This window comes from Oryza glaberrima, chromosome 1, assembly GCF_000147395.1.
Source record: "Oryza glaberrima chromosome 1, OglaRS2, whole genome shotgun sequence".
Lineage (NCBI taxonomy): Eukaryota > Viridiplantae > Streptophyta > Magnoliopsida > Poales > Poaceae > Oryza > Oryza glaberrima.
The window spans coordinates 11,507,177-11,532,943 of record NC_068326.1 but is presented as its reverse complement, the minus strand read 5'-3'; the positions used below and the strand labels follow the sequence as shown (position 1 = coordinate 11,532,943).

The 25,767-nt window shown below is 39.4% G+C and overlaps 2 protein-coding genes across 2 annotated transcripts; both read right to left on the bottom strand.

Moving 5' to 3' along the window:
• Positions 1–6,134: 6,134 nt before the first annotated feature.
• LOC127773197 (peroxidase 1-like) lies at positions 6,135–10,068 on the bottom strand. Its single transcript, XM_052299227.1, has 3 exons — positions 9,799–10,068; positions 6,843–7,268; positions 6,135–6,741 (listed from the first exon to the last, which is right to left on the bottom strand). Exons 1-3 carry the CDS (start codon positions 10,018–10,020, stop codon positions 6,316–6,318), a joined length of 1,074 nt encoding a protein of 357 aa, XP_052155187.1. The 5' UTR covers positions 10,021–10,068; the 3' UTR covers positions 6,135–6,315.
• Positions 10,069–23,967: 13,899 nt separating this feature from the next.
• Positions 23,968–25,016, bottom strand: LOC127770084 (peroxidase 1-like). Its single transcript, XM_052295791.1, has 3 exons — positions 25,005–25,016; positions 24,490–24,906; positions 23,968–24,387 (listed from the first exon to the last, which is right to left on the bottom strand). Exons 1-3 carry the CDS (start codon positions 25,014–25,016, stop codon positions 23,968–23,970), a joined length of 849 nt encoding a protein of 282 aa, XP_052151751.1.
• Positions 25,017–25,767: the final 751 nt, after the last annotated feature.

Genomic DNA, 25,767 nt, shown 5'->3' with positions numbered 1-25,767 from the left:
AAATCATAGTGTAGTATATATTATGAAATCATTTCTTATTGTAAATCTGAAAGCCAAAGATGTAAACTATTTTTATTATAAGAAAATGGTAAATCTGAAAAATATAAATCATATGCTATTATAATTAATTTGTAGGAACTACTGGTCAAATTTACGAATGTGTGACTTAGAATAATCGTGAAACAATGGGTCTATTTGGAAGAACTTCTAACTATTGTAGTTTCTCCCATAATCTCTAGCTCCCCCAAACGGTCTAGATTGTCACCTAGATTCTAAGAATCTATAGTTGTAAAATCTAAAAAACGAACTAGAATCTAGAAGCTGAAAAACCCAGCTTCTCCATATTCTCAGAAGCTGACTACCAACCAATAGATTCTCAGAATTTTAAGCTCCCCTAAATAGGGCCAATAACTGATTTGAAACAGAGTGAATCGCTTAGAGCAGGTACAATATCAGTCTATAAGCCAGCTATAAACATATTTTAAAGAGATAAAGAAAGAGAGAGAAGAGCAGTGGGTTGCAGATATGTAGCTAACTGCAACACAGACTCCAAGACGTAATGTGTGTATGACAGATGGGATCAGGTATTAATAATATAGTAAGCAACTATTGTATGAATTGGCTATTATATTGGATGATTTGAAACTAGTAGTGGACTATACTATTAAACTTGCTCGTAGCTAGCTGGCCCCTTGGAATATTGAAATAATTAACGAATCATACGGAGCACTCTGTACTACTTTCTCTGTTTCACAATGTAAGACTTTCTAGCAACGCCCACGTACATATAAACGTTAATGAATCTAAACACATACATATATCTAGATTCATTAATATCTAAATATATATAGACAATATTAAAAAATCTTATATTGTGAAACGGAGGGAGTACTATATAAGATGGTACGGATCGAGTGGATCAATTTGGCACCTCACACTGTAGGAAAGCAAATTCGTGAAGCCAACCGACGAACCGCAGCGCGTTGGTCGGGTCAGATCAGTGTTAAGTTTGCTGGACACGTCAGTGGCAGATAGTCACGGACTTATGACTATATGCAGGTACCTGCACTACTTACAAAATCGATTTTTTTTTCTTACAGTTAAAATCGATTTTCACACCTGGGTGGATGATCCGTCTTCATTATGTAAAATTAGATTTTTGAATGCGAGTACAAAAGCTATCCAACCGCGAAGAGAAAAATCACAAAAATAAAAATCTAAAAATCAAAACCCTAACCCTAGAAACCAGAGGGCACTGCTGCCACCATCGTCATCATCGTCGCCCCTCCTATTACCACAGCCGGCGGATCCACACGCAGGGGGAGGGGAGGAGGGGAGTGGTGACCGGATCCGCACATGAGAGGAGGGGACACCGGACCCCACCCCTCCTGTCGCCACCACTGAAATGATCCATCTCGCCCGACCCCGCCGTCCTCACCTACCGCTGTCCTCGTCCAAGCCCACCGCCATCGCCTGAGCACGCCGCCACCGCTCGAGCCCGCCGTCATTGCCGCTCTCACTGGAGCCCACCTCCCTCATTGTTGCGAGAGTGGGAGAAGAACTTCAGGATGAGAGGGAGCAGGAGAAGTGGGGAGTGGAGTGATAGAAGTTGGAGAGGAGTTAGTAGGACTTTGTGGAAAAATAAAACTCGGTAGCTTTTAGCTAATAATCATACTAACTATATATATACTAATTTTTTTAAGCATAATATCTATACTAAGTATATTATATATTATATCACTGGATTCATATTTTGAAGTACTTTCATGTGATGCTAATTCCATATTTAGTAGGATCATAGAATGAAATAAAATACTGGTTAAAGTATATTATTAAAAACCGTGTAAAAATAATACTCCCTCCGTTCTATAATATAAGGCACAACTATTTTTTTGATGTTCCATAATATAAGGCATATATGCATACATACAATTAATTAGCAATTCCTCTCTATTAAATTATTACTTTTTTAAATCCTCTACCCTCAAGATCTCTAATTCTATTAGATGCATGCATTATATTTATTAGGGTGATCTAAACTAGGAGATAATAATAATTGTTTCTTAGTCTTTAGGTTAAGGGTGGTTGTGACTTATATTTTAGAACGGAGTGAGTATAGATCTTATAATTTGGGACAGAGGGAGTATTGCGGAGAAAATGCCAAGTTAAAGTAAAATGACACACAATTTTTTCTGATACGTATTGTGAAAGAAGCCGATGCAAGGTTCCTTGTTCCCATGACGTGTCATTGAGGGACGACCATGCAACCACCTCAAGTTCACAGTTAGAGCTAGCCCCTAATAAATAAAATCTTTTCCTCATGAAGCGATCAATTGCCCAAAATTATTTTGCGGCTATATATATATATGTGGTTATAGGTTCTTATCAAAGAGAAAATGAAGCCTAGGGAATATCCACTTTTGCTTACAGGCATATGCATGTATAGTCGGGAACATTGATTGTTGTTTCTACACAGCTCGATCGCTCCCTTTTCAATGTAGAAATAGTTTATGATGGTTTTTTGTACCCTATACCTAAAGTTCGTTTTATTAAGCTAGCACTCTCGTGTAAAGTCGAGCAGGATTCCATCTCGTTGAAGTTCCGAAGACAAGTAGGAAAAGTTCTCATGTTCTAAAGAAGCCTTAACCAATTCCTCATTAACAAGTATGGTCTTTATTTTTTTTTTCAAAGGACTATTATACTCACCTCTAAATTCTGAAAATGGGAAATAAGGTCGTATACGCTAGCTCAGGTCGTATTGCCTTACTGCGTGCTGAATTGTTATCTCACTGTCAATATCTTTGTTTACGGTTTCTCTTTTTCTTGTTTCAATAGTTGCTAGCTTGTTCTATTTGCTCTCCTACCTATATTGATTCTTTTGTAATTTGTAGGATATAGGTTTCTTTTCAGTGCATGAAAATTAAGGTCCTAGATTCTTATTTTTAGACAAATAGAAAAATGTAACCCTGCCAAGAATATAATATCTTAAAAGTACTCTTCTGTATAAACTCTGAAGTTGTAGGATTCTCATAGAAATTTGCATTCATAAGAGAATCGAGAAAAAATCTTGGTTTTTAAAGAAGTTTTTTTTTCAAGAGTAAATTACACTAGCGGTCCTTAAACTTGTAACGAGGTTTTACTTAAATCCACGAACTTGCAAAACGTATATCAAGATCTCTAAACTTGGTTTAATGTATCATCCCGGTCCAAAGTCTCGTTTGACCGTGGTCTTGCCTACATGGCATGCCACGTGGACGATGACATGGATTTTTTAAAAAAATTTCTCCCTTCTTATCTTTTTTTCTCTACTTTTCCTCCCTCCTCTCCCTTCTGCCGCTAACACACCTATCAGCGGCAGAAGGGATAGGAGGGAGCAAAAGTATAGGAAAAAAAAGGATAAGAAGGGAGAAAAAATATCAAAATCCATGTCATTGTCCACGTGGCATGCCACGTAGGTAAGACTATGGTCAAACAAAAATTTAGACCGGGATGATACATTAAACCAAGTTTATAGATCTTGATGTGCGTTTTGCAAGTTTGTGGACCTATGTGAAACCTCGTTACAAGTTTAAGGACCGCTGATACAATTTACTCTTTTTTTAATCTCAATGTATTTTGTGGAATGTTTTGTGAAGGACTATGGCTGAGTTCTTTTCCCAACTTTTCCAATTCACATCTTTCGTTTTCTACGCGCACGCTTTTCAAACTGCTAAACGATGTGCTTTTTGAAAAAAATTTCTATACAAAAGTTGCTTTAAAAAAATCATATTAATCCATTTTTTAAAAAAATAGTAAACACTTAATTAATCATTAGAAAATGCATCACTCTATTTTGCGTGCACGGGAGGCACCCACCGAACACAGCATTTTATACTCATCCCTGAGTATTGAAAATGGAAAGAAAGTTGTATACTTTCTGCAGGTCGTAGAGTAATATTAATTCTGCAATAGTTGTCCTTGTGATATTTTTTTGACCCAACAATCAATCCGTTGTCTCATTGAATTAGAAATTAAACGGTACGCTAGTTTAGGCTGTGTTTAGTTCCACGTTAAAATTGAAAGTTTGAAGAAATTAGAACGATGTGATGAAAAAATTAGAATTTTATATGTATAAAAAAGTTTGATGTGATGAAAAAGTTAAAAGTTTGAAGAGAAAAGTTGGAATCTAAACGGGGCCTAAGTAATTCCAGTCCTTGGTAGCCAGGACGACTGTGCTAATTTTCTTCGTTTCCGTACGTTGCCAGCTGGTACTAGTTTTCTTGAGTTAGCCGTTTCCTCTGCTCCTTCTCTGTTTCTTCCATTCAATCGTTCGTTATATGTTTGCTCTCCTGCTCATGTCAACTTCTGTGCAGTTTTCTCCAGTTAGGTCTTTTTAGACTTTAGTGTCACTTAAATTTTAATCTCCATACAAAAATAATATATACTCGAGCTAGTTATAAAATACTTGACGTTTAGCCATGATTCTTAAAAACTTTGACTATTAATTCTATACTAGAACATGTTTATAAAATCTAATATGTTCAATTTATTATAAAAATAGTTTTCAAAGTAAATGTACACATACCATTTTTGAAACTAAGCATCTAATCAATAAATTATTTATAGTCAATGTTTTAAAAGGTTGAGTAAATCTTATCCTAAATATAAAATATTTTTGACCTGAGAAGTATTTTTTTTATAAAAAAAGGTATGAAATTCCCTTATTCTAAATGGGGCCTTGGTAGATTACAATGTGTTCGTTGTGGTGTTGTTCTTCTTAGATGAAATATCGGTGAAAGCTTATGGACAATCTACTTATTTATATAGGGGTGGATTAAATATCTATGTATTAGATTATTAAGAAAATATTGAAAGAAGGCATATAACATTTGTTATGGAGGCTAAAAATTTTCACATTAATCAGATAAAAATTAAAATTACAGTTCAAGTAGAAGTACAATTTAGAAATAACTAAAACTCAAAATAAAAAATAAGGAATATTAAAATAACAGTACACATATTACAGCATGAGATTAATTAAAATTTAGAAAAAAAATCTAAAATTAGAAAAATAAAGTACAAGTTCAAGTAAAAATAAAATTATACATAACTAAAATTCGGTATAAAATATTCATATTAATCAAAGGTAAAGGAAAATAGAGTTCAAGTAAAAATATAATTTAGAAATAACTTAATCTAATACTAAAAAAACAGTCCATCTAGAATACGATATGCTGTTAATTAAAATTTAGAATAAAAATAACTTCGAAAATTAGAAAAATAAAAATGAAAGTTCAAGTAGTAATAAAATTTAGAAATAACTAAAATTTAAACTTAAAAATAAGGAATATCGAGAGAAAATACTATATGGAACACTACATGTGATTAATTAAAATCCAGAATAAAAAATAAAATAAATTCTAATATATTATTAAGAGGGCAAGTCGAATGATGGGCCGTAGAGTAGGATGGTTGCATTTGATGGGACTTCTAAACAAAATAAAAAGAGAATCTGATTTTTTAAAGGTTTAAGTAAGATGAATAGAAGTTGTGGCGGGTACACAAGCAATAAATGGGATGCAAAGAATTAAAGTATAGTGGCTGGCATGACTTAAAAGCTACAAGTTACATGCTCATACGTTATAACGGATCAGATTTATATAAGAGATCTCTTTATATAATTAGGAATAGACTGGGAGCCTATACATTGAAGGGTTAGGCCCATATTATTAGAGAGGGAGGGTTGTTACTTTTAATATGTACGTATGCGTTGCACATGTTAGGAGGAGAGGACAGAAGGAGAACGACTCTGTTTTTAAGATAGTAGATATATAAAATCGAAAATACAATGATAATAAGGTTCAATATTTCCAAATCCTAAGACAAAGAGATGAATATTTAATAGTTTTTAAAGAAAATTACGTGTAGAAATAATTCCATAATTTTATATATATGGGTGTTAGCGTGCATGGGGCACCCTGCTTGTTATATGTTACTCAGCCTAACAAAATGTTTAGAATTGGTGGTCTAAACAATGGTGACGTAGAAAGTTTTTGAGAAACTGTATTTTTAAAAGCGTGCCGTTAATAATTTGTGGAGATAATTGGACTGATAAGCTGAAAGGAACATGGTTGCATCAAGCGTTACAAACTAAATGACACGGCAAATAACTCGCATACAGCATGTATGCAGACAAAATATATAAAATTTTACATACACACGCTTTTCTTCCAGACATCATAGAATTGTTTTGATCTTCCCGGCTTCTGCATCGTCGTGGCCTCGTGGGATACACACATCCTAATTAACACCAAACAGGTTCTACTTCGTCGTCGATCAGCTCGACGCGACCTCGTCGACGGACATGGTGGATCCGGAGTAGTAGTGGTACGACGTCTCCATCCCGGCGGCGGAGGACGACCGGTTGTTGACGACGCTGCAGTTGAGCCTGACCTCGCCCTGGCTGCCGGTGAGCACCTCGATGCTCCCCATCTTGACCATGGCGGCGACGAACTTCTCCTTCCACAGCGTCTCGTTCGCCGCGAAGCTGCTTGCCGACGCGCTCAGCGTCGCGTTCACCCGCAGCTGGTTGTCGGAGAAGAAGAGCCCCAGGTTGAGCGGCAGCAGCTTGTAGTAGTTGTTGTCCAGCGTCGCCGGCGTGCTCGGGTCCACCGCCGTCGTCGTCGGCGTCGACGCGTTCACGTTCGACGGGCACAGCGCCCTCAGCAGCGCCGCGTACCCCGGGCTCAGCCCCGTGTCCACCTGCACACGATCGAACACACCGGCCGCCGCCATGTGAGCCGCCGTCAATGGCGAGATGGTCAATGGCGGCGAGGTCGACGGCGATGGAGCTATGTACGTACGATGGGGGTGGTGTTGTTCCAGATGCGGGCGAGGAAGGAGGAGCAGAAGGAGCGGCCGACGGTGTGGGCGCCGGAGAGGACGACCATCTCCTCGGCGGTGAGCGACTTGTTGGCGAAGCTGGCGACGAGCTGGGCGGCGGTGAAGGTGGGCTGGGGGAGGTTGTCGAGGGCGTCCTGGGCGACGGAGACGTTGCCGTCGCGGCGGCCGGAGGGGACCTGGTAGGAGACGCCGCCGGTGAGGTTGACGCTGTCGCGGGCGGCGAACGCGACGATGTCAGCGCAGGACACCGTGCGCACGCAGCTCTGCTCGACGGCGGCCTTGGCGGCGTCGATCACCTGGAAGCCGCGGAGGCTGGGGTTGTTCGGCGCCGCGTCGCGCTCCGCCGTGTTGTTGGGCGACGTCAGCAGCACCGACGCGTCGCAACCCTGGCAGCCACAAAACCGGCAAGAAAGTAAATAAAAAATACTGTTGATTAGTGTAAAATGGTGAGATATGAGACTTCGTTTACCTTGGTAAGAATATAATCGAATCGGTTGAGATACGCGCGTTCATAAGAGCAACCACAATGTGAAAAAAAACCGGTAACAAATATTTAATGCAAGCTTACTACCAAGTAGTAAACATTGTGGGAAGAGGTAGTGGTTACTACCCGGTATTTATGCTATTGCCGACAACAACCAAATAAAATATAAATATTTTTACAGGATCTTGATAAAGGAGGGTTGGGATGGATGATTTTTTAGGTGTACCCCACTTTATTTATCACTGTACTCATATAAGCATGTGAGAAGTGTTACCGCTTACTACCTCCAGATCATGGGATCCATCTTACTTACTAGTTGGGTAATATACATTGCGCATGTCCTAAGTTGTAAAAGTATGAAGGAATCAACAAAAAAAAATAGATAAATTTTTATATCTATTTTATTTGCAATTTAAATACCTAGTAGGCTGCAAAATAGACTAGGAAGAAAAATAAAACCCAAAATCAATTTTAAAATTTAAATTTTAGTTAGGAGTGATAATACCTATTAATCTTGCAACAGATTTATGGCTCTAAATCTTATATAATTTTTAACTAATGATATAGCCCATTTTATCTGAAATAACCCAAAAAAGACATAAGCATATCAAAAATCGTAAATCTAGAGGGAAAAATGTTGTAAAATCTAATTTTGGTGCATTGTGCCTTAGTGCAAGTGCTACATAATCTAAGTGTGTAAGTGTTGTATATATAAATGAGTGTAAGTGCTATGTAACTGAGTGTAATTTGAAAAACATGAATATTGATGCAATATCATGTGGATGAAAAAGTGAAAGATAGAAACTCAAAAATCTATCATATTGTTAGGTTTAGTCCCACATAATTAATTGATGATGGGGGAGCACGACTTAAAAGGTAGCGGCAGTTCTCACCCATCAGACTAGTCTTTTTGGTTGTGTAGGCCTAGTATTTAAAGTTGTGGTTTCGGTTGGACCTGTAGTGGAGCAGGTCCAATGTGACCTGGGTGGCCCACGGTTAGTGGATCGGGTTGCGCACTCTGAAAAGTGAATTAGCAAAACCGAAAAAACATTGTACAATTCTACGAAGTGGGTAATCTGTTTTGCTCACAAAAACTAGCCGTATCCCGTAGTTTATCCAGCAGCGGTTTCCGACTTGCTGGCTTAATTGAAGGTTCAAGTTGAACACGTTTATGTCTGACGACGATGAATTAGTTTTTTTTTCTAAGAGAAGTCCAGCGAATTAGTTGGCCAGTCACTATCTCTAACTGGCATCGATCTCCTCCATATAATGATTTCTCCCAGAAATCTGTCTAGTAGTAGAATCTAGAAGAAATGCCGACAATTGAGCATGGACATGAGTACAAGCAACCATATTAATTTCAGGTTGCCATGCATGGATCCACTATCTGAACAGATTCAACTATGAATAACCTGTTTCCTACCTACGACGTACATCGATCCCCATCTAAAAGAAAGACAAATCCTCATCGCATATCCAGGTTCACAACTAGGATTAGATTATTCTTTGGACAGTCTGAGTACTATACAGTTCAGTTAACTATCCTAGCTAGCTGGACCATTTGCACAGTGAAATCGACCAGAGAGAACATGCGTGAGAAGCGATAGTCAACAATTGATTCTAATCCCTCGAAGGTCCTGCATGCCTTTTTCAATCAAATTTAATATGAATGATTGTGAACAATTTTAGAAAATAAAATTGAGAGTGTAAAGTAGTAACATTTATGAATCCACTAAAAATAACTATAATCTTAATTTACACATCGGGAGAAAAACAAGATAGATTCAGGTGTGAATAGTGCTAGGTATTATCAATACATTGGATTTGTCTTTTCTTTTTATGTATGCGTAGTTTAGATCTACCATTTCGTGGAGTACTATATAAATGTTGTTTTTTTTATAACAATTTGAGTGTTGTGTTTGAATAAATAAAGGTTAAAAATATTAATTGTTTCCGTGTCATCGAGATCTGCGTGTGAAGGACCGGAAAAGTCGGAGGAGAAAAATGCAGCGGAGAATATTGGGGAGGATGAGCAGGTAGAAGAATAACGGAACATGTATGCGAATGTCATTTTCTATCCTGTTTATCTGGACGCTTTCTTTGACTCGACTCTTGATGAGAGCTAGCTTTCACTTCTTTTTTTACTTTGATCTTTTCTGCTATTCGAGAGGACTTTACGCCTCTCTTATGTGTGCTGGGGTTCACTAGCTGATGACGGATTAAGACTTTTCAAGATTTCGCTATCATATTTGACAGCAAAAAAAAAACCTTAGTTGCATTATTGCACATGTCGAGTTTTTCCCTATAATTTACAGTAGACCGCATTAAAAAAATCCATAAATTAGACATGAAAAATAGCACCACGGAATTCTTCCGCTTTCTCTGACGATCTAGTTTGAATCAAAAACTAGAACTAAAACTTGGAAACATACTCTGACGAAGCAGTCGTGGAAATGGAGCCGGATGAGGCCGGCGGCGATGCCGGAGTCGTTGGCGAAGGCGTTGGTGACGGCCTGCCGGACCAGCGTCTCGGCATTGGGGCAGCTGGTGTTGTAGAACCCCACCTGCAGCTGGCCGCGGCTCGCCGCCGGCAGCTGCAGCAGGCACACGCCCAGAGCGACGGCCACCGCGGCCACCACACGCTGACCGGCCATTTTTTTGCCAAGCAAGCTCTAACTAGCTAGCTATTAGTACTGTGGTGAGAGTGTGAGACCACATTGGAACAATAATGTGAGAGTTTATATAGAACTATAGTGTACTCCCTCTGTCCCATTTTAGTTTTCGTGTTCAACTTTTATCGTTCGTCTTATTTAAAAAATTTTTATAATTAGTATTTTTGTTATTATGAGATGATAAAACATGAACAATACTTTACTCATGAATTATGTTTTTTAAATTTTCTCAAAAAATTTTCAAATAATACGGACGATCAAAGTTAGGCGGGAAAAATCATGATTGCACTTAAAATGGGATAGAGGGGGTATATACCAGTGATTTTTGTACTATCTCATTGCACACAGTTCTCTAGGGGAGTGGGAGCATGATGAATTGAAGGAGCCTTTGGAAAAAGCTAGCAAGTGTAGCTAGGATAGTAGGATACCACGCCATATACAATCAACACGGCCATATGCATGGTTGCACGTTGTTTTTGCTTTGTTTGATTTAATTTAATGTAGCTTTTTTTCTTTTTCCCAGAGATAGAAGGATAGATTCCGTGTAATGTATGCACTACAAGCTCTTGTAATTTAAAATAGGTCCCTCCGTAGATGATATTGTTGATTTTTAATATACATATGACCATTTGTTTTATCTTATTTTTTTGAAATATGCAAACATGCAAGTTATGCTAAAAGCACATTTAATAATAAACCAAGTCACAATAAAATAAATGATAAATACATAACTTTTTTTTAATAAGATGAATGATCTACAAAGTTAAATAGTGTCATCTATTAAAAGTATTAAAAATCAGAGAGAGTATATATTAGCCTTCTTTGTTCCACTGATTTAATCTTGCGAGCTAAAAATTATCCAAATGTTATTTAACTTACATGTACGTCCGCTTATAAAAGTTCTCCTTGAGGCTTCTATACAGGTAAGCACAGTGCTGGACCTAGAATTTTACCAAGCTAGCTTCCTTACTACTCCCTCCATCTCATAATAAGTGCCATTGTAGGACAAAGTGTCACCTTATTCATAATTTTTCCCTCGATCCACTCTTTAGTCAAATTTATTCTCATCTTACTCTCTACGTACGAACCTTCCCACACTCTTAACCCCATCCATTTAATGAGGGGCATTTATTCTTCAAATGTTAGAATTGCACTTAATTAATATGGAACTGAGCAAGCAGTTTGAAAGAATACAGTCAACCTTAAAGAAATGAATTAATTAACTCACTAATGCAAGGAAAATATTCAGGCTAGCTTAAAATACAAAAATAATAGTAACAGATTGTTATGATATAATTTTCATAAGCATATATATATATTTTAGAAAATATTTTGTTTTAAACATATACAATGATGAAGAGTGTATCATTGCTTTCATTGCTAAAGTACTACATTTTGGAACGGGTGAAATTGAATGAAAAATAACAGAGGAATAGAAGCTTTATGTTTTTGTATGCATGGTTGCTTTTGCATGGACATGCTAATGCACTTGGGAAAAAGCTACAATCCAAATTTGTAATGTGTACCATCAGATCTAACGACCTAAGGAAGCCAAACAAAAAAGGCGATTTGAGTAGGTACGGTTTAACAATTTTTTGTTTTGCCCATTAGATGCTCATGCACTTTACTGTTCGTTAGTTTCCATGCATGGAGATGCAAGAAGAGCTTTCGTTTGTCACTTTAGTTGGTTTTCTGTTTCTTTCTGTTATTTTACTCTTTCTTTTTCCAGTCTATGTCGATATCTTTATTGACTCTTGAGGGAGACATTTGCATGGTACAGAGAAGAAGTCCGATGAATGATTCCCAACTCCTACATGTGGCAGAACATGATCATGTTAACATCCACTGTTGACAAAGAAAAACACAGGGTGTTTTCAGAAAAGGGTGTATGTAATCTAGCCTAACAGATCAGTTCATATATTCTCTCTTTTCCTAAAGGTTGGCAAAAATGATTATGTTGTTCTATCAGATATGATCGATCCTTCTCTTGCACTCTTTCAACATATATGGATAAGCGCGCCTAATCTAATACTACTTCATATCTACAGTAATCTGTCTGCTTTGTGACCCTTTAATTGATTGTGTCCTATATTAGTAATATGTAGTGTACCATATTGTCTTGATCCACATGCTGATAGATCTCTGCCGGTTTTTGCTCGTTTTCGTGCCGACCAGTGGCATGCAAGTTTAGCCTTTGATAAGTTTCTGCTCGGTTGCTTGTGGCAAGCATGGAACCCTTTGATTAATTAAGTAATTAAGTACTTGATGGATATATAAAAATGGATATATCGGTCGTTTGCTTGTTCCAACAAGCTAGCCAAGTTTGCGTTTGTCCGCTTGTTGCACAGACGCAGCGATTGAGAGGAGATCGAGATAGATACAGTATTTGGGTTGGGATTGGTACGTGCGTCAGACCTGGGAATATCTGCACATGTCACCTTGCCTGGCATCATATGAAGGCCTTCATGTACTCTCATGTACAGTATATGTTTATTTTACGTCCAATCCACACAATATCAATACAACATCAAAAAAATTGGAATAACCTCTTTTATCTAATCTTAATTAATTATTTCTCACTTTAACTACATCTAATGTATTTATTCACTAATTTCACAAATTTCGATAAAATAATTATTTACAAATAAATTTATTTTGAGATAAACGAGATGATCTAAAAATAAACCTACCTATTATGGAAACGGAGAGAGTAGAGGTCTATATGACGACGAATGAATTTATCATTAGCACATCTCCTACTTATGACTTGGTAGTAATGCTGTTTTTAACCCGTAGTGATACCGGTTTTTAAGTTAAGTGATCATATATATACTGAAAATGGTATCTCGAAAATGAGAAAGAACACATCTAGAGCTTATTGAAATAGTCCTTTTAATCCCTATGTAGTAGTATGATTTTTCTTAAAAAGAAAATCACAGTTTTTTTTTAAGAAACACACTTCAACGTAGGTGCTAATAACACGTTCACACCTACCATTATAAGCGCACATACGCACACCATATCTCTATAAGCGTCTTCAAAAGACTAAACCATCATATCTTGATATTGAGAAAGTCACTACGGGTTCCTCGCTATCGACAGGTGTTGAAATTTTTTTCTTAAAGGAAGTCACATTTTATATTGTTCGTCATTTCAGTGAATACTACTTTTTTTTTTCCTCATGTGCATTGTATCATGTTTCTAGAGATATATACATGGCGATACATGGAAAACAAACCCTCTTATTGAAATGGTCACGTACTTCTTTCCAAACAATTTTGTTATTCAAAATTAGATGTGATAAAAAGATATTCCACCTATGTTATCACATCCAGTATATAAGCACACCTTTGCGGTTTGCTTAATTATAAACTCGACTAAATGCTTCTGTTTGTCAAATAATGACTCATGTAAATCTAATAGAGAGGTGCATGATCCACGTTGTTGACAAACTAGAATTGTTGTTTGCTTTTACTTTTGCTAGCACATGATTTGGAATTTTTTTTTTGTGGGTAGAGACGACGAACTGGCCGGAATGATTGAGTGAAAGTTGCTTCATCGATTTGGTAAGAGCCATTGTCGACAGTCCGTACAAAATTCAACATCAGGAGGCATTCGAGAAATTAAAAGGAAGTTGATTGACGTGGCAAGCTATAAGCTGGTTTTGTGGTAATTAACACAGCTGTGCTTACATTTTGTGTATTCATATAGAGGCATAGAGCTACATATATAATTAACATAGTGTTTGAACTTATGCATATGGTGTGCATTACCACATGTCAACATGTGCAGTTTTCCACCCTGAGATTTGTATTTGGTACACTTTCTTTAGTTACACGCATCTTAATTGTACTATGGCAAACTCAATGGGTCTACAATAATTGACCGTAAGGTTGGATCCGGTACATGCTTGGCATATTAACGCCAACTCTACAAAGGCTATCATTGTGGAGTGGAATTAATTAAGGTGGGCCTACTGTATCCCATTGAGCCTCAAAAATAGTGTTTTTGTCATCTCTCGATCGGTGAACTCTCCTTCACTCGAGAAAAAAATAGTGTGATCACTGTCAAACAAGAAAAATAAATAATTGTATTTTTTTCTCTTGTGTTTAAGGTTAATTTTTGAAGCATGAAGCTTCCACAATGGTTAAAGTGTTACATTTATTGTTTAAGTTTTTTTTATATATATAGTGGATGCCTTAGTTTATTTTAATACGTAGAATCATTTCTTATAGATAATAATCGGCATGTTTTACATCTCATATTTTAAGTCTTCATAGAGTAATCATGTTGGGCAGTATGGAGGAAACAAAATGAGCTGTAGGTAACTTTTTTTTCTAGTAAAACTTCTTTAGGTTTGATTAAGTTTATAGAACAATTTATCAACATATATAACACCAAATTAGTTTCATTAAAATTAAAATTTAACAAATTCTGATAGTATGATTGTTTAGCGTTAAAAATATCGCTAGCACTATTCCGCGCTCTACAGCGTGAAATATTAGTTCGAGCGCCGCACAACACCCTCTTCTTCCGTTTTTTCCTTTTTTACCACCCACCTTTCCTTCGCATCCCACCTTTTCTCGGTTCGTTTTTTTCGTTTTTTACCACTCCACCTTCCGTGTTTCTTTTTTCTCTTTTTCATCGTTTTTTTGTTTTTACCACTCCACCTTCCATATTTCTTTTTTCTCTTTTCCATCTCATCCGTGCTTCATCAATGGGCCCGGTAAAATATTAACCATCCAGATTTTGTTTTTCGTTCGTTCTCTATAATTTTTCTGTTTTCGCGTTTTAGTAAAATATTTACCGTCTAGTTTTTCTTTCTGAGTTTTTCGTTTTTCTAGTATCTCTGCACGTTTCAAAAGTAACGAATTTACTCCGTGGAGTTTTTGATTTACTCCCAGCCTCCCACATCTGCTCATTCAAAAGTAACAAATTTACTCGCATGAATGCCTCCACATCGTATGATGCCAAACCTAGTTGGTCGTAAATGAATTACTACCAACTTACAACGCTAGTAATTATTTTATCAATATTATAAATATTATTTAGATTTTGTGGTCAGTGAGTAAAACAATTACTACCTTTCCTCTTGATATAGCCCATGATCTCGTAGCCATCGTGTAGTAATATGTTTACTGATGTGTTCAATACACAGTATAAGAGTAAAAACAGAGATTTCGTGGTTTGCGAGTAAAACAATTACCACCTTCCTCTCGATATAGTCATGATCCCTTAGCCATCGTGTAGAAAAATGTTTACTAATGTGTTCAATATATAGTATAAAAGTAAAAACTGATACTAAGAGTATTGTTGATCTGTATCACAAAATAGTCGTATGAATGAAAAAATTACAGGCTCAATCATACACAAGCAATAAAATTACTCACAGATGAATCAAACTAGAAAAGAAAAAAAATGATTCAGCCAAAAATCCATCTGGTGGCTTGGCTGGATCTTGCTATAAGGATGAAGAGCACGGTCTATGTCTTGTGACTGGCAGTGGAGAGGGCAACAGGGTGGCGAGCAGTAGTCGAAGATAGAATCGTGGGAGGATGTAGCGGTGTGGTATAGAGATGAGCTCGACGTTGCGCAGTAGCAGCCATCCATCATCTAGCAAGCACAAAAAAAATGCAAAAACATTCTCGTTCATGTCAATAGAGATGATGAGCAAAAGAAAAATAGAAAACAATCTCCATCACCGGCGGACTCCACCCTATCCTCTGCGGCTAACCACATGGAGCACGATGTGCAAATGTAGGACCTGTGCAGCCCATCAATTAAGATCAGGTAATATTGGAGATTGCACGTTAATTTGATTTGCAAAAAAAAAATTGGGGCTTCATGCCTAAAGTTGAAGGAGAGTATGCATATGCAAATTGTAGGATTGAATCACAAGAACTAAGACATCCAGAAGGGGGGTGAATAGTTGGTATACCCAAAAACCTAAAACTTTTAACGGAAATAAAAGTTACCCTCAAAATCAACAGATCGCAGTCTGACTAAGGCTGTCCTGCCGGTCTGACCGAGATTAGATCTCCGGTCCGACCGCCGAGATCAGCTGCCGCTCGCTGTCGCCGCCGCCGGTCTGACCACAGTGCTCCTGCCGGTCTGACCGCCGCTTACCGCCGGTTTGACCGCCGGTTGATCGCCGGTTAGATCGCCGAAACCCGGTAAACACAAATCGAAGAACTCTTAAAGTGGATGACAACTTTATTAATTCTCTCTGTGTGTTTACAAAGTGCACCAACAGCACTCCTTAAAAAAATTTCAACTAAACTCGAAACCCTAACTCAAAACTCAACTCAATTGCTCTCTAAAGCGATACCGGGAAGCCTCACGCTCCCCCTCTATTTATACATGAGGTAGGCAGCCTAAAGCAACGAACCAAACTCATACTAGGAGTCCTAAACACCTTAGGAAACCCTCTAGTACAAGAAAGAAACTTTACATAACCAATCGTACCAAATTTGGACTCCTTCCAAATTCAACTCCGCATCCTACACGCACACAATTCCTCCATCGTATGCCATATGGAATCTCCATCAACCACATGCATTAACTCTAGCCTAAGTATCCTGCATGATCTCTGACCACCACGGATGTCGTCTTATCCCCAAGCCGACTCCCGGTCCATCACCGCAAATACTCTCCCGAGACATCGAGTCACCTACACATGGAACAAACAAAGAAACCATATTCCCTGCGCATAGTCTCAGCAAAATCTACAACCAAAACGTGAGTCGAACAACCAAAGATGATATCATCCACATAAATCTGAACAAAAAGTTAATTATCACCATGCTTAAGAACAAAAAGCGTTTTGTCAACCTTTCCCATTGTAAATCCTTTCGCAAGCAAAAAGTTCTTAAGCCTATCATACCATGCCCTAGGAGATTGTTTCAAGCCATACAAAGCTTTAGACAATTTAAAAACATGGTTGGGAAAATCAGGATTTTCAAAACTTGGTGGTTGTTTGACATAAACTTCCTCCTGTATAAAACCATTTAGAAAAGCACTTTTCACATCCATTTGATACAATTTAAAACCTTTTGAAGCAGCAAAAGCCAACAAAAGTCTAATTGCCTCAATTCTAGCAACATGAGCAAAAGTTTCATCAAAATCCAAACCCTCCACTTGAGTAAAACCTTGAGCAACAAGTCTAGCTTTATTTCTCACAATCAAACCATCCTCATTTTGTTTATTTTTGAAAACCCACTTGGTTCCAATAATATTATGTCCAGAAGGTGGTTCAACTAAAGTCCAAACTTTATTTCTCTCAAAATTTTCAAGTTCTTCATGCATGGCGTTAATCTACGATTCATCAGTTAATGCATGTGACACATCTTTGGGTTCAAAAGAAGCAACAAATGCAGAATTTGCACAAACATCATGAGTCGTTACCTTAGACCTTGTAGTCCGCTCACCTATATTACCAATGATTTGTTCCGGCGAATGTTGTCGTTGAATGTGCAAAGGAGCAGTGACTTCTGAAGTTGATCCACGTTCTGTATCAGTACTGGTCGAAGTAGTAATTTTCGGAGGACCATCTCGATCAGCATCAACAGAACCCTTAGCCGACGACCCTGGCCGGTCTGACCGCACGTCCTGCGCCGGTCTGACCGGAGGTGTGCCGACGGTCTGACCGGCTGAGCCGACCTCGTCGTCGTCGTTGTCGTCGTCGCTCTCGTCTTCAAAAATACGACCATCCTCCCCCTGAACCTGTGACAGTGTACCTGCAATATCGGGTCTAGTACCTGGACTAGCCTCATCAAAAGAATCTTCGCAAGTCTCCACGATTTTGTTAGTCCCCAAAATAAGTACACGATAGCCACGAGTGTGTGCAGGGTAACCAAGAAACAATCCATCGGTAGAACGTGCCTCAAACTTATCCAAATTTTCCAGATTTCAAGACAAAGCACTTGCAACCAAAAACACGCAGATGTGAAACTTTGGGTTGATGTCCAAATCGAAGTTCATAAGAAGTTTTTTCAAGTTTAGATCTCAAGAAAACCCGATTTGAAATATAACAAGCAGCGTTAATCGCCTCAGCCCAAAATTTTCTAGGAATTTTATATTCATCCAACATCGTTCTAGCCATCTCAACCAAAACACGATTTTTCCTTTCAACAACACCGTTTTGTTGAGGAACACAAGGAGAAAAAAATTCATGTTCAAGACCTCTTTCATTGCAAAATTGTTCAAATGACGCATTTTTAAATTCTTCACCATTATCACTTTGAATTCTTTTCAAAGAACCAGGAAATTCAAGATCCATTCGAAGAAACAAACCACGAAAGTGTTGAAAAGCTTCGTCCTTAGTTGCCATAAAGAAACCCAAGAATATCGAGAAAAATCGTCAACAATAACCAACACATACCACTTTCCTCCAACAGATTGCACTCTAGCTAGACCAACAATGTCCATATGTAATAGCTGTCCCGGTGCATCCGTCATCACAGAAACAATAGGAGCATGTGAAGTAGAAACCATCTTAGCATGACGACACGGTGTACAAACCAAATCAAGATCTTTCTTAAGTTTAGGCAAACCACGAACAAGATCCAAACCACTTAACCTAGTGAGATGATTAAAACCAACATGTCCAAGTCTACGATGCCAAAACATCACATCTTTATCAAACTTAGCAACCAAACATCTTATCACAGGTGAAACAGGATTTTCAAAATCAGCTTTAAACACTCTTCCATAACGAGAAATATTCAGCACAGAATCACCACGAGAATCAAAAACTTTACTTCCAGTTTTCTTAAAGTGAACTTCAAACTCTTCATCAACAATTTGTGAAACCGAAAGCAAATTGTACTTTAAATCCTCAACCAAAGCTACATTCTTCAATTCAAATTTTTCATTTACCTTAACCATACCTGTAGCGAAAACGACACTTGTAGCAGCATCACCAAAGATAATCGATTCAGTCTTAGATGCCTTCTTTAGGGAGGAGAACCAATTTTTATCACCGGTCATGTGCCGCGAACAACCGGAATCCACGATCCACACATTCTCCTTCCTTGCCACCAAAGCCTACACACAAGCAGAAGTCGAAGCCTCAGTACTGGGGTTAGATGATAATAAAAATTTAGGAATCCAGTACTGAGACACACGACCAGAAGATCCAATAGGCATATATCCGCGTGCAAAATCAATTTTAGAATTTTCAGAAAAATTCCTCCGAGGCCAGTCTGACCGAGGTACAGTGGCCGGTCTGACCAGGGGCCGGTCTGACCGCTTCTATACCGCCGGTCTGACCGGTGGTCGGTCTGACTGAGGCTATTCAGCCGGTCTGACCGCGGGACCCACTGCGGTTTGACCGGTTTCCTCGAGGGAAAACCCGATTTTTGCCACTTTGATTTTGCAAAAGCAATTTCTCTCTCCTTTTTCTATTTGTGAGCTAATCTGAAATAAAAACCAACAATATGTCCATCTTTTCCACAAAAAGAACAAGCATATTTTTCACGATGATTAGACACATTGTTAGCATTAGTAGATTTAGCAACATGAGCAACAACAGGAGATTTTGCATGCACAACATTGGACTTTGAAGAAGATGCACTCATAGTAGACATGATACAACAGATTTAAACACAGTTTTGTTAGCATCAGGTTTAACCAAAATCTCACCACTTCTAGCACCAACACCTAACACAACAGGAGGATGTCTAGAATTATGAGCATAAGGATTAAAACCTAAACCACGGTTATGTGTGCTAATCTTTGATTGATCCAAAATCATGTTGAGGTTCTTTTTACCATCAAAAAATCTTAGCAAAGAATTTTTCAAATAAGAAACCTCTTTTTCCAAATTAGCACAATTTTCACAATCTACCATGACACCTTTGCTTTTATGACATTTAGTGCAAGAAAGCACTTCATTGTTTTTTACAACATCTTCCATGAACTCAACACGACCTAAAGCATCTTTTAGTTTCATCTTATTCAAATTACATGTTGAGCAATCCAAAACATCATGAGGTTGTTTTAACTTTTTAGCAGAAATCATATTAAACATCAAACTAGCATGAAAAGCAATTTGATATTTTTGCAACAATTTTTTAGTTAAAAACAACTCATCCAAAGTGCGTGTGTGCAAAGCAAAACTACAAGCAAGAGAGGATCTATTTTTCAAATCATGTGCAGCATTAACATCTCTAATTTTTGAAATCTCATTCATTAAAACCTAACAATTTTCACAATCATCATCATTAGGAATAAGAGATTTTAACCTATCAATTTCAGATTTAAGAGATTCAATGATAAATTCCTGTTTTCTATACATCTTCTCACACTTCTTATTTTTTGCACTCAAAATATTAATAGCTTCCTCAAAAGCACTCACCTCATTATCTTCATACTCTGTATCATCATCTCACACTTCACCACGCACCATAAAGCAAACATCGGAGACGTTATTTCCCTTATCATCATCTCCACTTTCACCATCTACATCACTTAGTGGCTCGAAGGCGGCGCAAACTTGTTGAAAAGCCTTCCTAAGATTCTCCATCTTCCTCCCTTGGTAAGAACCCTTTGGCTTGTTGTTGTTGCTCTTCTCACCATCATTGTCTTCTCTTTTGCCTCTCCCAAGCTTAGGACAATGCGAACGAAGATGATCAATTGAACCACATTCAAAGCAACGATTTGGACCACCTCTTTTCTTGTTCCTGGCATTATTCATAGCTCGAGCAATTCTGTTAGCAACCAAAGCCAAATCCTCCTCCTCGATTTGTTCGAGTTGATCATCGGATGTGGCATTAAAAACAACAAGAAAAGACGACTTTGATGAAGAAGCATCAACATCCAAAGAGGAAGAAGAAGAAACCAAAGCATTCCACTTAGAATCAACTTTTCGAGAAAGAACATTCATCTCATGTGTTTTTAATTTTGTATAAAGTGAATCTAAAGTCAAAGTATACATGTTAACTGACTCTTGAATAGATATAACTTTCATCTCCCAAATAGACATGTCAAGACCATTCAAAAAGTGGCGAGAAATCTCGGATTGTGGATAATTAGCATCATAAGAAGAATCAACAGATCTAAGATCACTCAAAATTTTATTAAACCGAGAAAGATAGTCATCCAAAGCTTCTCCAGGTTTCATCTCAAATTTAATATACTCCTTTTTGAAAAGATCACGACGAAGCTCTTTAATGTTATTTGTTCCTTGATGAAAATTACTCAAAGCAACCCAAATCTCATGAGCAGTTTGAAGATGAGCAACACGATCATAATTCGAACGAGAAATACCACTCAAAAGAATGTTGCGAGCTTTGCAATTTTGTTCAAAAGCAGTTTTTTCAGCAGCAGTATTAATAGCTTAAGGAATCACATAAGCATGAGAAACTTTTCTCCAAATATCATAATCTTCAGCCATAATATAAGATTGCATCCTACTACACCAATGAGAAAAATCCGTTTCATCGAAAACATGAGGCTTAGTTAAAAACCTAGCGGGAGTAGCCATGGCAAAAACTCTAGATCGATAAAAATCCAAAGAAGAAAACAAGGCTTTGATACCACTTGTAGGATCGAATCACAAGAACTAAGCCAACCAGAGGGGGGGTGAATGGTTGGTATACCCAAAAACCGAAAACTTTTAGCGGAAATAAAAGTTACCCTCGAAATCGACGGATCGCAGTCTGACTGAAGCTGTCCTGCCGGTCTGACCACCTGATTGCCGTCGATCTGACCGAGATTAGATCTCTATTCCGACCGCCGAGATCAGCTGCCGCTCGCTGTCGCCGCCGCCGGTCTGACCGCCGGTTGATCGTCGGTTAGACCGCCGAAACCCGGTAAACACCAATCGAAGAATTCTTAAAGTGGATGACAACTTCATTGATTCTCTCTGTGTTTACAAAGTGCACCAATAGCACTCCTTACAAAAGTTTCGACTAAACTCGAAACCCTAACTCAAAACTCAACTCAATTGCTCTCTAAAGCGATACCGGGAAGCCTCACGCTCCCCCTCTATTTATAAATGAGGTAGGCAGCCTAAAGCCACGAACCAAACTCATACTAGGAGTCCTAAACACCTTAGGCAACCCTCTAGTACAAGAAAGAAACTTTACATAACCAATCGTACCAAATTTGGACTCCTTCCAAATTCAACTCCGCATCCTACACGCACACAATTCCTCCATCGTATGCCATATGGAATCTCCATCAACCACATGCATTAACTCTAGCCTAAGTATCCTGCATGATCTCTGACCACCACGGACGTCGTCTTATCCCCAAGCCGACTCCCGGTCCATCACCGCAAATACTCTCCCGAGACATCGAGTCACCTACACATGGAACAAACAAAGAAACCATATTCCGAGACCAAGCTATCTCCAACTTGACTCATTAGCAGCAAACAATAGTATTACATACGTATAGTATCCATCTAGAAGTCATAATCATGAAATAAACTCGGATATCCAAATAAACAACCCGAAACTGAAACCGACACAGTGTCAGCCGGTCAGACCGTGGGCTACGCCAGTCTGACTGAGCATTACACGCCGGTCTGACCGGCTACCAGAGCCCGGTCTGACCGGTCACATAAAATGACAAATCCTGCGATCACTTGTGAAATCCAATCATCTCCAAAACCACTTTATGAATAGATTTCAAATAACAAAACCAATAATCTCCAATTCCCAATTGTTTATCACAGAATAATAATCAAAAACACCTTTGATTTTACACAAATCAAAGTGTCATTTTTTACTTGCTTGTTCTATGAATGTCGCCGATGTGCAGCAATCGCAGGTTGTTGCTATTGGCCTAGGTAAACACCTCCTTACTGGTTAAGGTGCTACCCAGCGTCCGACAGCGAGGCCCGAAGCAGTGCCTTCGCCTCAACCACCGCCGGCCACCGCTCGCCGGCCACCGCTATCAACTAACACGTTATCGTCCTCCTCCTCCATGGTGTGTCGCTGATCTGTGGGCTGGGATGGTGGATCGATTCAGATCCGAAAAAAGGAAAAAAATGAAGTGGGGGCAAGAGTGGTGTATGGGAAAAATAGAATATATACCGGAAGCAGAAAAGTTGTTTTTATCGAAGTAAATCATTTACTCTGATAATGGTGGGAGCACGATGCGGGACGTGGTGTGGGATCGAAAGCGGGGGAATTGTTTTTATTATCGAAGTAAATCGTTTACTCGAATAAAGATGGGTGGTTGAGGCGCGCGATAGGAGTAAATCGTTTACTCCGAAAACGGTAGGAGTGGGATGACGGGACATGGGGTGGGGTGGGCCTGGGCTGATGCATATTTGGTGCTTGGAATATTAGGAGCGCGCTGCCCTCCTAATAGTAATTCTATAAAAATATTACTATATTTTTATATAAAATTGATCAAATTTAAAGAAATTTGACTAGAAAAAGAAATCAAAACGAAAACGAAATACGCTATGAAATTGAGGTAGTATGTGTACGGCCCGCATGTAAGCCATCTTTCAAGCCCAAATATAATGGGCCGCATGTCCATCGCAACCCCGTTATGGCCCATCGACGCAGACGGTATTCAATGGTCAAGATTTAATCATGGGCTTCTTGATTGTCAGGCAGAAGATGGGTGTAGTGCAAACAGGGCAAGTATTTAGTAGCACGATTAATAATAACACAAATGGTACGTATACGTGTACGTACTTATTATTTCCTATATTATTATCCATCACTGGAAAACCGACTAAAACATTCGAAGATTACACGCACAATATGCAAAATGTATGTACAGTACAGTACGTGTACAGTTGCACTACTGTACGTTACGTATACGAAAAGATCGACACGACCATATACACTACTAGTCCACGCAACTTTAGATGTTCGTGCACGTCAAAAAGGAAAGGAAATCGATCAAAATGACGCGATCGAATTGAGCATTCGCATCCAACGGCTAACACGTGTATATGGTCATCTAGCTCGCCGCGACGGCGCCGGCGGCGGCGGCCTCCTCCTCGCCGGCCAGCTGGACCACCGGCGACGAGGACGACGACGAAGGGTTGACGACGTTGCAGTTGAGCCTGATCTGGCCGGCTCCCCCGGTCAGCACCTCGATGTTGCCCATCTTCACCATGGCGTCGGCGAAACGCTGCTTCCACTCCGTTTCGTTCGCCGCGAACCGTGTCACCAGCGCGTTCATCGTCGCGTTCACCCGCAGCTGGTTGTCGGAGAAGAAGAGCCCCAGGTCGAGCGGCAGCAGCTTGTAGTAGTTGTTGTCCAGCGTCGCCGGCGTGCTCACGTCGATCGCCGTCGTGATCGGCGTCGACGCGTTCGCGTTCGACGGGCACAGCGCCCTCAGAAGCGCCGCGTACCCCGGGCTTAGCCCCGTGTCCACCTGCACACGAACACACCGGCCGCCGCCATGTGAGCCGTCAATGGCGAAATGGTCAAATGGCGATCGATAGAGTTCGCCGTCGCCGGCGAGCTATGTACGTACGATGGCGGTGGTGTTGTTCCAGATGCGGTCGAGGAAGGAGGAGCAGAAGGAGCGGCCGACGGTGTGGGCGCCGGAGAGGACGACCATGTCCTCGAGGGTGAGGGACTTGTTGGCGAACTTGTCGGTGAGCTCCTTCGCCGTGGCGGTGGGTGGGGGCAGGTTGTCGAGGGCGTCCTGGGCGATGGAGACGTTGCCATCGCGGCGGCCGGCGGGGACCTGGTAGTCGACATTGCCGGTGAGCTTGATGCCGTCGCGGGCGGCGAAGGCGAGGATGTCGGCACAGGAGACGGTGCTCGGGCACGCGGCCTCGACGGCGGCCTTGGCGGCGTCGATCACCTCGAAGCCCCGGAGGCTCGCGTTGGGGCCGGCGCTTCTCTCGGTGGTGCTCCCGTTGATCAAAACTGAGGCGTCGCAGCCCTGCAGACATTGGGCAGAAATTGAGAATTATCTTCTTTCTTTTCTTTTAAATAATAGAAATGTTGCATCTCACGAATATTTTTCCTATTTCTCTTTACCATTTCGGGCATGTTTAGATCCTCCAAAATAGCAAAAGTTTTACTGTTTTGAACTACTTTCTGGTAAAATGGATCCAAACACGTAGCATATCTCGGTTGTGAACTCTTTACAAATATCTAGGCAAAATAGTCTTTGGGTAACCACTATATTGCTTGGATATACTACTAGTGTTTAAATCTATGAGCTGGCATTTCTGAGCACTCTATTTTGCCAGCTCATGTTACATGCAACAAATAGAGTGGTTACATGGACGCATCTGCCAAATTTTAAAGGTATCATATCCGCATCCGAATCCGTATCCATATCCATTGGATTTATAAGAAACTATACTATACCCTTATTTTCGGATGGATTTAGATCGGATCAGATAATATCCTATCCGTTTTCACCTCTATCGATTGTAGGCCTACGCGTCGGGCACCCGATCTAGATTGGGAAAAATTGGGCGCTGACGCCATACATACATGCAAAAACCACTTTAAACTGATTTTTCTCTTAAATTATTTATCCAAATCATGATCCGATTGCACAATTAAATTTGTTGCAATTAAATCTTCAAAACAAAACCACACATGGATATATTTCGACGAAATTTTTTTTAGCTTATTATTGAATTATTTTTAAGGCAAATTTTGCTATAGGACATCGTGACTTCGCGGTTTTAGCCGTAGGACACTGCACAAAATGACTTTTGGGGAATACACTCTATAAACGTGGTAATTTGCCAGCAGACACCGCACCCATTAAAATAATAGGTTTTGT